The following is a 15,925-nucleotide window of genomic DNA, read 5'->3' as shown; positions in this document are numbered from 1 at the left end:
TTACTAACCCGGATTACCAGATTTTTCTTGGTACTGGGTTTACCATGATTTCAAATCGCCATGTTATACTGATTTCCTCTCTTTCCTTCCTTCACGTTATTTCACTATGTTAAACTGCATTTGCAGAAATCTTAACTATTGCGAGGCTGTAGACATAGAACCAATATCCTGATAAAACATGCCCTGGCCGTAGAAGGAGGCCATGGAGGAATGTTTGCTGGTTTTCAGGCCCCGAGTGACAAATATTTGTCTTTGAACTGTTTTTTGTCTTGTTACAGTGGAGCAAAGCAGTGTTCCTGGTTCTGTTGCCATGCAGCTGAGGTCTTGATTTGAATGTTTCCAACTGCAGTGGAGGAATGTAATAGCACAAGTATTTCTTAAAGCAAAAGGTGCTCCATTTGAAAATTTGTGTGGTGAGAAAATCGAAGACATTTATTCCCTCCACAGAGTTTAAAGGGACACTGTGAACTTAAAATTCTAGGTATTTAAGGGGTTTCTTTTCTTCTTTAAACAGTTGTGGTAATGGCAGTGGTTTTTCTGCACTTTTGTGGTTTGCTGTTGTGTTTCTGATCCAGAAATGCTCTGTGAAGGACTTGCACAAACTGATTCTTTTCTCCTTGATAATCAGGTCAATCAATTGACTATAAAGTGTTACTAAGCACAAGAGACAGCCCGATTGCCTGAGGAGAAATGACAGAGGGAAAAGAAACTAGAGGATGTCCAGCTGAATCACTGTGATTTAATAACTTACTGCCTGTCAGCTGAGCTGTGGAAGTTGAGCTGTTAGCCTGGCCAGTTGCTAGATAAAATGAATAGAATAAGTAAATTTAAAGAATTAAATCAAACCTTTTTTTTTCTTTTTTTTGTTACCTTGCATTTGGGGTGGGATAACAGAGCCTGCCTTTTTGCTACTACTCAGCTGAAACTTGTTAGTGCCTTGTAAGCAGGCTGTGTGCTTTTACCCTCTTGTTTTAACAAAAGTATGTGTGTAAAATACTCTAAAATACTCTAGGTAGCAGCAGAAGCTTTTTTTCCCCTGCTTTTCTTTGACTGGGGCCTATCTGAAAGTTTCAAAGTCAGGCATTAGTCTTCACCTAGTATGCTAAAAATGTACTTTTTTATAGCAAATTAAGCTTCATAAGTTCTTCTCTTTAGTTCTTTTCAATTGCGTGCTGCTTCTCATGGTCTACATTTTTTCAGTCGTGACCTTTATTTCAATCATTCAGAAAGCTGGATCTGTGAAACACTTTTGAAGATTAAAAATAGTTTCTTTTTAAACTGCTCTACAGTAGAAATAAATACTAGTAGAAATTGATACATCCCAGGGAAGTATCTATAGTAAAGTAATCCCTTTTTTTCCCTCTGAGTGATCTACAAATAATTGTATTTGGAAATAGTTAGATACTTGTGAGAGAACTTATTTTGCAGATGCTTAATGTATTCAGTACTTAGTTTTTATTACTTTTGGAAAGCCACAGTTCAGTAAAACTATTGTATATTGGCTGCTTAATAAAGACACTGAAGTAACAGTTTCAAAATCAGTAGGCGGTTGGTTCATTTCCCTTTAAAACAATTCTGGTTTCATCTTAGTTTCTTGCCTTGTGGGGTGCTGACATAGGTAGATATGTTAAAAACTTGTTAAGGAGGGTGCACGGTCAACTATGACTGCCATGACCAGGCATTTTCCAACTTCCAGGGAGTTAGGGAGGACATGGGAGGGAATTGGATTGTAATCGAGGAGGAGGGATAAGGGGGATCTTCCAAGTTCATGTTGAGAAAAATAAGAAAGGATCTGTGCTTAGCTTGCCTGGGGAAAGGAAAGGAGATTGGACATTATGGAATGAATAGTCCTCCCGCCTTCATATGTCTAGCCTGATTCTATGTACTTGTAACCAAATACAGCGTTTTATTTTTTTATGGGGTGTTCAAGTCTCAATTCAGTACTAAATCAGGAGCAATTACAAAATAATGGAAGTGGCAGCTTTCAAAGGTGTGATGCTAATTGGATTTCTGCAAGAACAGGGGAGCTATGCATGGATTATTGCTTCTTTTCTTTGGTGTGTAGCCTACTGCTTTTGTATTGGTTAAACCACTGCTTAAAAGACAGATAGTAAATTAATTAATTATCCTGTGATGGGAGTCGTTCACTGCCTGGGGACCTGTTAATAACCGTACTAAAGATTCAGCAGTGGAGGTGAAGTATTTCCTTTCGTGTCAGAAATGAAAATATTAGCTGGTAAGAAATACTGAACAAACAGAAAAATAATGATGCCCTACGTGCATGGGCAATGCATTGTACTTTTCCTTTTGAACTTCACAGAGCTACTCTGCCTGCCCATCCTTTCCCTTTCCCCTGCACTGCAGTAGCCATCCTTCTTATTGAAGAGGGCCAGACTCTACTTGCTTGTCTCTTTGCCCCAATAACAGCATCAGGCATATTCTGGTTTTTAATTTATGACTGACTTTTTCTAGTTTTCCATCCCGTGTTCTTCTTTGGGAGGCAGCCTTCATTTTCTCTACTTAGTTATTTTGTGAAGGTGGAACTAGCAAATTTTTATTTTTTTTCCTTACCTCATCATGTTTTTGCTAGTCAGTGTGAATGTTAGATGATCAACAGCTGTAGCTTCCTACTGACATCATTCTTGCCTCTGGAGTCTCTGGTCTACAAAACAGTGACTAATAGTTTCTGTCATCTGAGCAGCAGTTTCTGAACCCACTATCTTGCCTATTGCTAACTTGTTTAGATTTGAATTACTGGGTTTCTTTAATGTAGCGTTTTAATCTAATGATCCAACTACAGATGTTTTGTTTCGGTTTTACTGGAGTAGCTTAATAATAGTAAGTGTAGAAAGGAAACAAACTTGCTAAGTGTAAAAATAAAATTGACATCACGTTTGGTTTTGTTTTTTTAAATATGATGAGTTGAGACAGTTGAATTTGAAAGCTGGGTCAAAAGCTTATGTAATTTTGAGACCCTAAATATAGAATGGTGTAATGACACAAGAAGATTGATCTCTGTGCATATGTTCTGGTAGAGTATTTTTGTTTTGTTCTTATTCTGTGCATGTGATTTAAAACTAAGCTGAATACCCTCTGCTTGGAAAAATGGTCTTGCTAATATTCCTATCTTATGCTGTGTGACAATTTAAATTGACATGTAGCATGTAGGTTTCTTTATTATAATTGTCTGGGTGTGGGGTCTTTGGGTTTTTTCTTTTGTTGATAGTAGAATTTCCATTTGGTCACTGTAAAATTTATTTTTTTTTTTTTTTTTTTTTAATAGTAGTGGAATGGGGTGATGATGTTAAAGCAGTATCAGAAGATGAAGCCATGGTACTGGTGAACCATCAAGCAACAGGTGACGTCTGCACTCTGATGATGTGCCTTCAGGATAAAGGCACGGTAGGCTACAACTGGGGAGTGGGATAGGTTTTGCGTATGTGATCTGTTACCGTGGGTGTGCTTGCAATCTGTGTGCGGTACTGGTGACTGACTTCTGTGTGTTAATCCACCAAGTAGTCTCAGAGTCCTGAATGAGAAGCTTTTTCTTTAGACTTGGTTTAATGTGACAGCCCGTAACTTGGAGAATGTTTTAGACCATAAATGTTGCCTTTGAGGGTCTAATATGAGGTGAGTCAGTGTGCATTCAGTCTAGCTTAACACAGAGGGAAGCAGATCTCTTTGCAGTTTACTTGACTTTCTCCTTTCACCTCATGCCCATATGCAACTCAGGCCAGCTTTGTTCAGACCAGCACAGATCTAGCTTCTTGGTTACGACTTTATTCTAGCATGGAATTTTTCTCTTGAGTTAGAAGCAAGTTATGCATGGTATTTTGAAACTGGAAGTGACTTCCCTATGAGGGCATGTCCAAGCTAAGCTAAGACTAGTTAAGGTCAAAATTGCTTGAACTCTTATTTCAGAAACTCTTAAGCATTTCTCGGTGAGAGGTGCAACTAATGTCAGGGTTTTTTTGCACATTACTGTTCAGAAAATTCCACGTCTAGAGAGTGTAGTGCTGGAAACTAGAGTATGGGATCTAAACAGGAGATTAAATTTATGTGCCAGTCAGGAGGAAAGGGATATGTATGATTAGGTTACAAAGGGTGGGAAACATAGCTGGCAAGGTGAAAAAGTGCATCAGCTGTATTTGCCTTAGAGTTGTTGTCTTTTCTGCAACAACATGGTGAAGAAACAAGGAAAACCAACTGCTTTTTGTTGCATCTGCACAACTTGTAACTGGCACTGGTTTTCTTAATATATATTAACATAGGTTGTGGATACACTGTATCTCTACCAGTGTTTTAACATTTTTGAGGAATTTTCCCAGATCTTACTTATGACAGCAGAGCTGATTTAAAAAAATAAAAAACCTAAAAAAAAAAAAGAAAATGGCACTCAAGATTGAGCAAAGACTGATTTTTCTTTCTACTGTAGCCTAAAGAAGACTTCATTTTAAAAGTACTTCTAATTGCTTTTATTTCTTTTAGAATTGAGGAGGTCGGATATATATGGTATTCTGTACTGTACCCCAACGAGCAGAATGACAGAATAAACACTCTTTAATTGCCTTCATCAAAATTATGCATAGGACAATCTTGTGATAAAGATATGACTGTGAGGGCATGGTTCTGTGGATATGTATTGCATATAATCTTAAATATTGATGTCTCAGGTGTTTTAAATACCATAGAGCTTCCTTGACTCATCTATGTCATGGTGTATACTAAGCTGTATTTATCCTGTTTGACTCCATAGCTAGAAAGTTCCAGTCAAGACAGAGTAAGTTTCAGTGAATGTAGATGGTGATGTAGGTGAAAGGCTTGCTTCCAGTTCACACAGAAGGGCATACAAAGTAGTAAAACAGTTTACCAAAGGTGGCCTCTGGAAGAACTAGGCAGAACTAGGAAGACCACCTTCCTGTGCCAGTCCAAAATTTCTCCTGCTTGCTTTTGCAAGCCAGTACAGACTGAAAACAGGAGTAATCTGCAAGCGCTTACTGGTTAATGCTGCTTTTTAAAGAATGTTGATTTAAGACATTGGAAGTGTTTGATTTGAAGTTCTATATTTTTCTGTGTAGTGAGGTAGAATAATTGAAATGTATTTGCAACTTGACAATATTTCCTAAGGGCCATGTCAGGAGCTGTGATGGTATTTTTTTTTTTCTAGTATTTTATAAATTCTTACATACAAACGATAGTATAGCCTATCTGTTTTAAGCAAACTTAATCTCACTAAGCTGTAAACTCAAACACATGTGTTAAGACATTTGTTGTCTTTCAGGTTCACTTATGTGAATAGGAAAAACACAATCTCTTATTAGGGAAGTGGAACTTGGTAGAAGTTCTGATTTTTATGAAAGGACTGGACTGGTATTGTTTTGACTAGTACATGTTACCTAAGGCAAGCCACGCAGAGCAGGGTTTCAGGTGAATCAGAAGTGACCTAATTACACTTTTTATATAGTTCAGGAAATAGTTCCAATTTGTTTGTGTAAGTAAGTGTTAAAAGAAACTAAGTAACTTACTTGAGATCTCATAAACATCAAAGGTTATGTGTTTAAAAAGAGAAATAGGTTAAAATGCTGCTATTGCTGCTTTCTGACTGGATTAGAACGGATAAATGTGGCAATGTTTTTGATTTAGAGCAGAAAGCAGTGCCAGGAAGGAGTGCAGTGGAGACAAAAAAGTAGAGCTTGCAGGTGTTTGAGTGCGAGTTTCAAGACATGCATTCCCAGGTTTCATTGTTAAGTTAGAGGTGCTTGAAAGATGAAAGTCAGTCTATTCAGGTTGCTTTGTTATGAAATCTGTGTAGAGTGAAATGAAAGTGGGCCTGTGAATAGGAGACACCTAGATTTATTTTTTTTTTATAAAAGTGTTAAAAAGCTTTTTCTACATTCTGGATTTAAGCAGGAAGGATGAACCAAAAAGAACCTTAAACAGCATCCAAATACTCTTTCAACCTGTAAACAACTATGAATACGTGCTCAAAATGCTGCTGAATGTCTTTGCTTAAAACCTACTTGAAATGCAAGTGATAAGAGACTCATCTGATAAACGTTGTTGCATTCCTGAGGAGACTAGATGGAAAAGCTGCCACCAGTACCTTGCAGTGTCCTCTGCTCCGCCCTTGGTGGAACAGAGTGAATCTCCATTAATCATTTGCCTTCTGATTGCAAACAAGATAATTGTGTCCTATTCTTTGAACTCCTTCTTTTTGATTGTGTGTTAGAGTGTGTGTATATATTCATTAATTCATACATAAAAATATTTTCTCTTTGTATTTCTTGCCACTGCCTAGGCTTATAGGCAGATTTGTAATTACTGAGCTCTGGAGTTTGCTCACACTTGGAGCAAATTGCCTGTATGTTTTGTCTTATTTATAACTTCTGTGCCGCACTGATCTTTGACACAATTGCATCGCTCCTCAAAAAGACTGAGCAAGTCCAGGGATCCTAGTTAGAAGCTCTGTGTCACCTAAAACATGGGGAGATGGACTTAAGACTCTGAAGAGCAGTGATCTTCCAGAATAAATGTACTGTCATCTAAATAAAGACAATAAAAAGCGGTATGGGAGGAGAGAAGCACTAGCATTCCTGGGCAAGTGTTCCTCCTCCAGGACTGACGTAGAACATCTAGGGACCAATGTTCATTCCTCGAAAGACACAAACCTTTTCTTCCCAGGGAAGCAGATTATTAAGCTTGCTTATCTCCTCTGGTAAAATAGATCGTGTTGGTTTAACTTCTGCTTGATATAATAGAAAAATAATTGTCAAAATGCCAAAGTAGTAGATGAACGCTGACAGTCATACAGGTACTGCTGCAGGCTACGCCATCATCAATGGAATGTTGGTGGTGTTTTTATGAAAGGATATGGTTCCCTACATCAGCCTGTCATCTTTGGGCTGATGCGTAGGCATGAACTTAAGATACTGTAGTGCCCTGGAGAGCAGTAACACCTCTCAGTGATGCTTTTTTTAACTCTTGTCCTTAGGGCACACCTTTTTCTTTTCCCTCTCCCTAAGACTTTCTACTTTACTGAAATGGAAAGAATGTGAATCTCTGCAGAGAAGAATTTTTGCTTTAAGACCCTCTTTTATTTAACACAGGCCCAGGGATAGCTGTATGAGAAACCATTTGACCAGTATTAGTCTCAAGTGGGGAATTATATCTAGGAACTAATTTTTCTTTTATCACTCACAAATGCCTAGCGTGCCTTTGTGCGTTTGTATGTGTAGCATCTGCCAAGAGATCCACTGGCAGACAGGAAAGGATACTAGCCTGTCACAGAGGAAACGGATGCTTGTTTCCAAAGCAAAACCTTTCATATCTTTGAGAGCTGTCCTTATCTCTCAGATGTGTTTTCCTTTTCCACTTTCAGAGATGCTAGAAGTGGGTGCTCTTGCATTATCCATGATCTTCAAATAGAAAGTTCGCTAGTATTAAAAAAACTGCAAAATTTGAGATGCTTTTAATGCGCTCTTAGGCAAGGATAGCTAGTTTCTAAATGTGACATCCAGACTTAGCGGGGAGACCAGTAATGTGTCTAAGGCAATAAAGGATCTTAAATGTTTTTAGCCAGTATGTTCTTGCAACATATTCCAGCTACAGTTGTTTAAGGATGAGTAACAGAAACAGGGTATGTGACAATTATCTTTCCCAAGTATATAACCAAGGATTCATTTATAGCTTCTGTGGTCAAAAGGGAGAATAGGTAGTTGGAGCATTCCAAGAGATAATTAGATTTTTTTGGAAGAAAGATTTACTAATACATGCAATTCTAAATACAAATTGCAAATTATCGAGCTGCTTTTACAAAATAAATTCTTGCATAAAATATGATCTGCTTCTTTCTGTGAATTCCACATAAACATATGAAGATGTGAGAACAGGTAAAAGCCATCATCTTTCACTGTATTTTGTTAGAAGTAGTATTGAAGGCATGGACAAGGATTCTGAGTATTTCAGTTACTGTGCAAGCCTCTGGTGTTTGGAGAGAAGCATAGAGTACACTTTAGCAGTAGATGTAATCAACTAAGACATCAACAGTACGTTGTATTTTCTAGAGGAAATCTTTATTTCTTAGACTGCTTTCCTTCTGTCTTTGCCTCAAATTATGTTATTTTAAACAACTGAAAGGTGCCAAGCAGAAGGTTCGTGTTAAAGATTTAAAAAAAAATAAATCTGGCTACCAGAGAGATGTCATGGTTCTCTGTATGCTTTTTTGACAGTGGTAAATGGAAGAGTACTGTGAATCATTCTTGGTGTGGCCTTATAACATAGGGAAGAGTAAAGGCAAGTAGCCTGGTGTATGATTGAGAGCATGTAAGAGGCACTGGATTTTTCCAGTTCTGGAGAGGCAGTTCCTACCCCTCTCAGAATCTACATGTAGGACCTATAGAGGGGAAAGACCTTGTGGGAGAAGCTTTTCCCTTCTGTTATTTACCTCTTCTGGAGTAATTCTTCCATTTTAAATCTCAATGGACTGAACAGGTATAGTTATCAGCCTTCACTGTCCTGTAAGAAGTGATGGTCAAAGTGAATCTAATGGCTCAACCTCTATTTTTTGCCTTCTTACCTTGCGTCTGGGCTGGGCCAAGGAGCATGATTTAATGAAACACTCAGGGATGCACGTGGCTGCTCTGCTATGAAAGAAATTAGTAACGGCATGTGGGCTGTGCATAGGTCTCAGTGAACACTGCTGTTCGTAGATAGAATGAGCATGTATGGAGCATGTGCACATTAGTAGCACGAGAACAACATGATCTCATCCCCAAAATCACCAAATGCAAAAAAATGTAAGGAGACGTAAAACAGTTGGAGATTTCAAATACAGACCTCTGTTGTCTTGTGTACTTTAATGAATGTTGAAAGTGGTTTTCATTTGCAACTGGCTTAAAATTGTGGTGATATGTCAATAAGAAGCATTATGCTACCTGTGTGAAAAGACACGGGAATCAGCATATGGCTAATAGTGCAGAACCATATATTATATTACAAAAAGACAGCTATTTATTCCTACGCTTGAAGGAGAAGTGTGGCACCTGTGCTGCTTTATACTTTGGGGCATAAAGGACTTTATTTCATCTATTTGCTAGTTTTATTGCTGTTGTGAGGGTGACAAGAATGGGACCAGTATATACATAATTCTCTGCACTTGGTATTTACTAAACTTTTTTTTTTTTTTTAACTTTTCAGGTTGTCCGTCAGATGATGTGGCTGATGGATCATATTTTTAAGTATACAAACTTTGGTATTGTGTCTCTAATCCACGGAGACTTCTTTATAAGACAGGTAAATGGAAACATGTTGTAGTGCTTTGCTTTATCCTTATATTTGGAATATTGTGGTGTTATGGGACTCACCACCGCCTGGATGGTTTGCAGGATGAAGTAACTATGCTGTAATGTGTATGTTTGGGTAGAGCTTTGTTGTGAAACTGCTTTTTTCCAAGCTTATTTTTAGAGCTTTGTTGTGAAACTGCTTTTTTCCAAGCTTATTTTATTATTTGCCTAGATACAAATGTTTATGGAACCCAATTATGTTGGGAGCCTTTTATGAGAGACTGATACAAGTGAAGTACATGGGCAGTCCTTTCTCTCACTTCACTTCTGACTGCCCATTCTTGGCATCTCTCTTCTTTCCTTAGTGACCTTGAAGCTGTGTGATGAGTTTGGGTGGTCATTATTCTGATTGTCAAAATTTCAGATAAGGAAAGGCAGGACCATCCCTTTTGATGGTGACATGGTAGTAGACCAGTTTAAAGTGTTGATGGACTTGCATAAGTAGTAATTAACTGATTCTTGAATCAGTTGTTATTTGAACCAGTTTTACAAATTCATGAAATGAACCAGTTTATTATTATTTGAGCATTGGGAAAGAATGCGTTGAGCTCAGCATCTCAAATGTTAAGGAAATAAATAATCTCAGGTTATTTCTCCCAATGTGGGGTGTTGGGTTTTTGTTGTTGTTTGGTAGTTGCTGATGAAACTGCACGCTAGAAGTACAGTGATGAGCATGAACCTGCTGCCAGATATTTGAACTGCAGCATCCAGCATACACATTTCTTTCCTCTCCTTATTTTTATTTGTCTGGACTTCAAATGTATAGGCAGCCAGAGAGAATTAATGAATTTTCACTCTACAGCGGAGGAGAAGCTAATTTACTCAGAACGAAATAAAGAAATATTTAATCACAGCTAAAGTGAGATTTCTCACTAAGACTAGAGGCATGGTTAGAAAACCTCAGGTGAAATTAGATAATAAAATACAGATCTCTAGAGATAAACAACTATGTACTGTGAAAGTATGGAAAAGGACAGGTCTGGCACTTCGTGAAATACAGGTCTATTTCAGTAGTTAAAATTGACAAGATACGCATTCTGAGGTACATGTGGCTATGAACTTGTTAATTGTAATTTTCTGAATGTGATGTTGCAATTCCAGTTACAAAATCAAACCCTTACTGAGCTGCAAAAACTAAGGCTTTTCGTTTTGTAAAGTGGCTGAGATACACAATGTCACAAATAAAATGTCATCATGAGTCTAAATATAAACCAATTGAAAATAAAATATTTCTTGGCTATTAGTTAGCCTTTGGGTGTAGCAAAAACACTGAAGGTGAGTGAGTAATGATCCTTTGCCTAACTATAGAAAGGCCCTAGGTAATATTTGGATGAGCAAATACTTTTTTTTTTTTCCCGCTGTTAAATAATGTAATTTGATCATGGTACAGTACATCCAATTTGTTAAAAATGTACATTAGCCTAATTTTCCTGAGCAGCACCAACAATAGCTTTAGGAACGCCTCTGAAGTCTGCTAGATGTTGGCTAGTATTTTCTTTTCTCCCATTGAAAATGTTACTGGAAACAGAGACTGCTGGTAACTTGCCATATCGGTGACATGAAATGCATGGCATCCTGAATTTGTCAGCAGTCTGCTGCTATCTCTTTTCTTTCCTTTAAATGAAAGAGGGCCAAGCCCCTTCCCTGTGATGGTGAGCAGCTAGCCATGGTCTTCAAGAACTGGTTATATTAAGGAGCTGCTTCTGCTTTTGTATGACTTGCTTTCTCTTCTTTTTGATCAGTACGTTAACTGTGGTTTATCTTCCAGTACTCCTCAGTATTCCACTAGTCATGGTTGTTTTTAAACACTCCTCTCTTGCCCATTAGTCCAGTAGATTTTTCTGTATTGCAGCAGCATCTTAAACCTCACGGTATTTGCTAAACTGAAATTTATTCACCAGTCATATTCATCAGGTTTGTTTAGGTTTTGGAGAGTTCTAATATCTAATGTGTGAAAAGTTTATTATTCACTGCTCTTTTCTTAACTGCTGTGCTATCCTGGAGTCCTGTGGTGTGGTGAGAAGGGACTGGTTTAACTGAGGAACGTTTATGTTACTCTTTAATTGCATTAATATGAGCAGGCAGAGCTTTTTCCTTCCCTTTCATGAGGTAAGTTGGAAGTAGTTGCCATCGTGAGACTTAAATCTAGGAGAAACTTTCACCAGACTAATCTTCAATAAAATACTGGTTCTTGTTGTCTTCCACTCAACCCCACTCTTTCCCTCTTCTTCCTCTAATAAAAAAACCCAGCCAACCACCAAACAGTGGAAGGTTTGTGGCAGTTCAGAGAATTAAAATCACCTCTGCTGAGGAGATCTTAAATTTTGGACTTCTGTGTCTTTTGAGTGATTTGGCAAAGTCACTTTGGAGCACTCAAAAATGCTAATTGATGTAAACTCATTCCTGTGAAAATTGGTGTAGCTTGCTCTTGCAAGTGTGCAGAGACGGAAGAGAAAAGGTTGTTGTTGAAAATATCAAAGATACTTCTGCAGTAATTAAGGACATATCTTACTGTCTTAAGTGAAGAAGTTGTGCTAATACATCAAAGAGGAGAAATGAGTCATTCAAGCGTTGCAGGTTTGGGTGAAATCTGTGGTTCTGCTGTGGTAAGCCCCCTCAGGCCTGGTCTCGAGGTCTGTCTGTGGTACCTCCTGCAATGCTAGTATGGGGTGGAGGTGGGGGGAGAGCTGCGTAGAAAATAGTATAAGCAAGGATACTGTTTGGCTTGCAGAAATTACTAATGATAAGCAGACCTCCAAATCATAGCTTGACCCCTAGACTGTGTTTGCAGAATGCAGTTTAGCAAATTCAGCTTGGGACCCAGTAACAACTAGGGAATTCTGTAAATACATCCTCCTGTTACGTGACGTTCCCACTTACAGTCTGGACGTCACTCTTGTGGAGAAGTCATCAAATCAGGAGCTTCGTTCTCAATTTCAGGGACCTTTTTTCAGCCTTTCTGTAAAGTGGCGTTAATTTGGCCACCATAGGTACTCCGAGGAGAACATTGTTTTGTGTTGTTTTAGGGGCTTATTTCTATCTCTGGAAAGAGAGAAATCTTAGAAATGTAGTACTTACCTGTCTAATATTATCTCTTTTAAGCATTCATTTTATTTAGGTAATGTTTTATCCTTACAGGGAAGAGCACACCGTGACCAGCAGCTTGTGTTACTCAAGGAGCATCTAGAAAAATATTACAGGAGCCGCAATCGGAAATGGATTGTTTTATTTCCAGAAGGTGGCTTTCTTAGGAAAAGGAGAGAAACAAGCCAGGCATTTGCCAAGAAAAACAATTTGCCATTTCTTAAACATGTCACCCTGCCGAGACTTGGGGCAACACAACTAATTCTGAAAACGCTTGTAGCGCCGCAAGAAAATGGAACTCCAGCAGGTGGAGATGCTGTGATAAAAGGTAAAGACTGCTTCACTCTGGTGGATAAAAAGCAAATTGAATGTGTAAGATTTGAGTTAAGCAAAAATATTGTGTTGATTTGGTCTCTTTAAATGTCAAACACATCCATAATGGACATTCATATTTATATAAATGTTTTCATGTTTACTTTTAGTTCCACTAACTTTATTTCTGATGTTGAGACAAAAAAAAAAGAAAAAAAAAAAAAGAAAACCGTAGTTTTAATTTGATTTAATCTATGGTGTGGCTGTGTGAAAGCTTGGCTTGGCACACATGATGGGTAAATATAAAGATACTGGAATGAGCACCCAGAGTGAGGAAGGTGGGCTGCTCCTTTCAGCAAGACTGATGATTTGTCCTCGTTTATGGTAGTATGGAAATATAGTAAAAGTATTTCTGGAATATGCAAACTATATATTCATAATTTCTATTCCTGGCTGTAGAAGCTTCTTTGCGTCCAGTATTGTATACTTCATTCCTCTTCCTGAACTATTTGCTATTGAGTTTGAGTTGTTCTGTTCTCTGCAGATTTTTATGAGAACTGTCCCCTTTGTTGCTGGAGTTAACTGTTGCTGGTGGCTAGATTTGAAGGATTGTTTTTGCTGCCTTATGTTAGAGTTATGAGGGAATAAGAATATTCCTGTAGCATTACTGTTCTGGAACACCTGGGCTGTAGAGGGAGGGTATAGCTGGGATATAAATAATGCCTGTAGTTATTGGACTTGATGCTTTTACTCTCTTGATTTTAAAATTAACTTCCTGGCACGTTCAAGAGCGGGTTTAGATCTTAACCTAGTTGTAGGTTTCTGTTACTTAATATAGAAACAATGACTGGGGGTTTGTGGTGGTGTCTTGTTGATGGGTGGTGCTGGTATTTCCATAGCCAAATTATTGTAGTTGTTTAGCGGTTTGGAACAAAGGTCCATGCTGATGAAGCCACATATGCAGATGACTTCAGTTTTTTTCTGTCTGAAGGTCAAATTTCAAGGTTAGCAGGAACCTTTATACAGAAATCGCTTCCAGATGTTTCGTTTTGAAGTTAATCTTGTCAGCATAAGAAATTAATGGAGATTATGTTCTTGCAGGGGTGGAGGGAAGATTTTAAATGAACTGAAAATCAAGCCATGGAATGCATCAGAATATTCCAGGCTACATTCAGAAGTGAAAAGCTGAAGAAAGCCCTTTCTGTCTTAGAAAATTTTAGGTTTAGAAGAGAGAAACAGTATACCCAGTCCTTGTTGTTTTTTAAGGGGAAAAATTTGGCCTGTTCCTTTTCTATTTCTTCCTATCTCAAAGGCAAAAATGTATGAAAAGCAAGAAGTTACCCAGATGAATTACAGTCCCCCTAGTTCTGTAAAGGGAGCAAAAGCACTTGTCAAATACCAATTTTATGTTTTCATACTCCTAGATTGCTATCACCTTAGCTGAACATCAAACCTGACTCTTTTTTTGAGCAGCGTGATTCAGACTCTGGACAAGTGAGCATTTGATAGTGGTTGACCTAACTGGGTGCTAAAATAACGGAATTGTCTCACAAATACAGTGGAGCCCCATCTGTCCGCTCTACTCAAAAAAACAGAAGGAAAGATAAATGGGCAAAAATAGTAAAGAAATGTGTGGGTTCAGCTATCATTCTTTGAGAGTAATGGACATGAAAACATAATAAAAGGGATGAAGAAGGGAAGTAAAAGTAAATTTTATATGCTAGGAAAGAGTAATATCGATACATAATGAAGCTGAGAGTGTTTAAGTCCTCTCTTCTTTTAAGCTTACAAAAATGTTTCTAGCATGGTAAAATTTCCCATTCAGAGATGTATGAAAGGTAATTCTTGATCAGTATCTCGTATAGAAGATTCTTCCTTTAACCTTCTGCTTCTCAAATGCTTTTACTGTACTCTTGCCACTGCCACTTCAGAAAATTTTTGAAGAATGTTCAGTTGAATGAAGTATAATTGTATAAATTGATAAGGTTATAATATAAAATTAGAAGCCTAAAAAGTTAGTGATCACCTGTGCTTTTTACCTGTTCTATCTGTCCCAGTTTTTTAAAACCACGTGAAAAACCCTGGCTCAACCTGAAATCAAACATGTCTGTGTCCTCTTCGAGGTGGCCATTTGAGCGGTGGGTGCTAGAACTAGATGTGGTGTATACAGCAAAGGTTTCCCTGGTGTCTTGCCTAGAGATTGCGTATAAACTTTTGCGCATCATTACTGTACTCCTTTGCTTGAGAAATGGCGTTTTTGTCAGTAGCATCACACGTGAACGTCATGGTTGGCTGAAAATGTTTCTCCTCTGCACTGCTTCTTGTACTTTATACTATCTTATTTAGCAACGTTCCTGGTGTCCTGGGTTACCAAATTATTCAGCCTACTAAAATAATCTTTCTTCTCCATTATGTATCATTCTCTCAATCTTTTTGTTAATCATCGAGCTTTATTGATAATGATGGGAGTTCACCTCCCTCCCCCACCCAGTTTTAAATTGCTTTGTAGATTAACAGTTAATTCCTCCTCATCAAAAATTGTGTCCCTTTCCTATTGAGTTTCCTGGGTAGCTGTGTTACAATGAGTCATGATAAACAGTTGCAGTGTTCTTGAGTGCTGTCACTTTATTAGTACTTAATTAATTTTAAATGATGCTTGTAGCTTTTATACCATTGTAGATTTTATAGCGTTCTACTTCCTGAGCTGGAACGGTGTATAGTACTGGGTGAAAGAAGGAAAGATGATTAATTTGTAATATACCATTACTCTGCACCCTAATTTGGTACTAACCCAGTTGCGTACAGTGCTTTCGTCATGTCAGCTCCCCAGCCCAGCTTGCTTCTGTCGGTCAAATGTCACTGAAGTTTTGGCCTTCAATAGTTCAAGAATTGTGCAACAGATAAATGCTACATCATCTGTCCTTCTCTAAGGTCTCTAATCTGATTTCTGTTGTCCATTTCTTAAGAGGTGGGTTTATGTTGTGAAGTGCAAGGGTTCATTGGCCTCCCCAGAATTTCGTTAGCCTTGATTTACGATATTACTATTCTTAATAACCAATCCCCTTTTCAGTTTATTTTTGTACTAGTTATAAATTTTCCACATTGTCTTACCTGATTCTTTCTCTGTAAAGTGACAGGAAGAACAAATGTTCCTGAGCTAGACGATCAATAATATTTAATTATTCTTG

The 15,925-nt window shown here is 37.9% G+C and overlaps 1 protein-coding gene across 3 annotated transcripts in view; it reads left to right on the top strand.

The window, feature by feature from the left end:
* LPGAT1 (lysophosphatidylglycerol acyltransferase 1) overlaps nt 1-15,925 on the top strand; it is a 67,192-nt gene that overhangs the window by 25,303 nt on the left and 25,964 nt on the right. For all 3 annotated transcript variants that reach the window (XM_055725848.1, XM_055725849.1, XM_027809227.2), the window contains 3 exons: nt 3,284-3,402; nt 9,196-9,291; nt 12,480-12,753. In XM_055725848.1, the coding sequence (XP_055581823.1) occupies nt 3,284-3,402; nt 9,196-9,291; nt 12,480-12,753 (489 nt within the window). The remainder of the gene's footprint in view (nt 1-3,283; nt 3,403-9,195; nt 9,292-12,479; nt 12,754-15,925) is intronic.

Source organism: Falco cherrug, chromosome 13, assembly GCF_023634085.1.
Source record: "Falco cherrug isolate bFalChe1 chromosome 13, bFalChe1.pri, whole genome shotgun sequence".
NCBI lineage: Eukaryota > Metazoa > Chordata > Aves > Falconiformes > Falconidae > Falco > Falco cherrug.
This window is presented reverse-complemented; position numbering and strand designations above follow the sequence as displayed.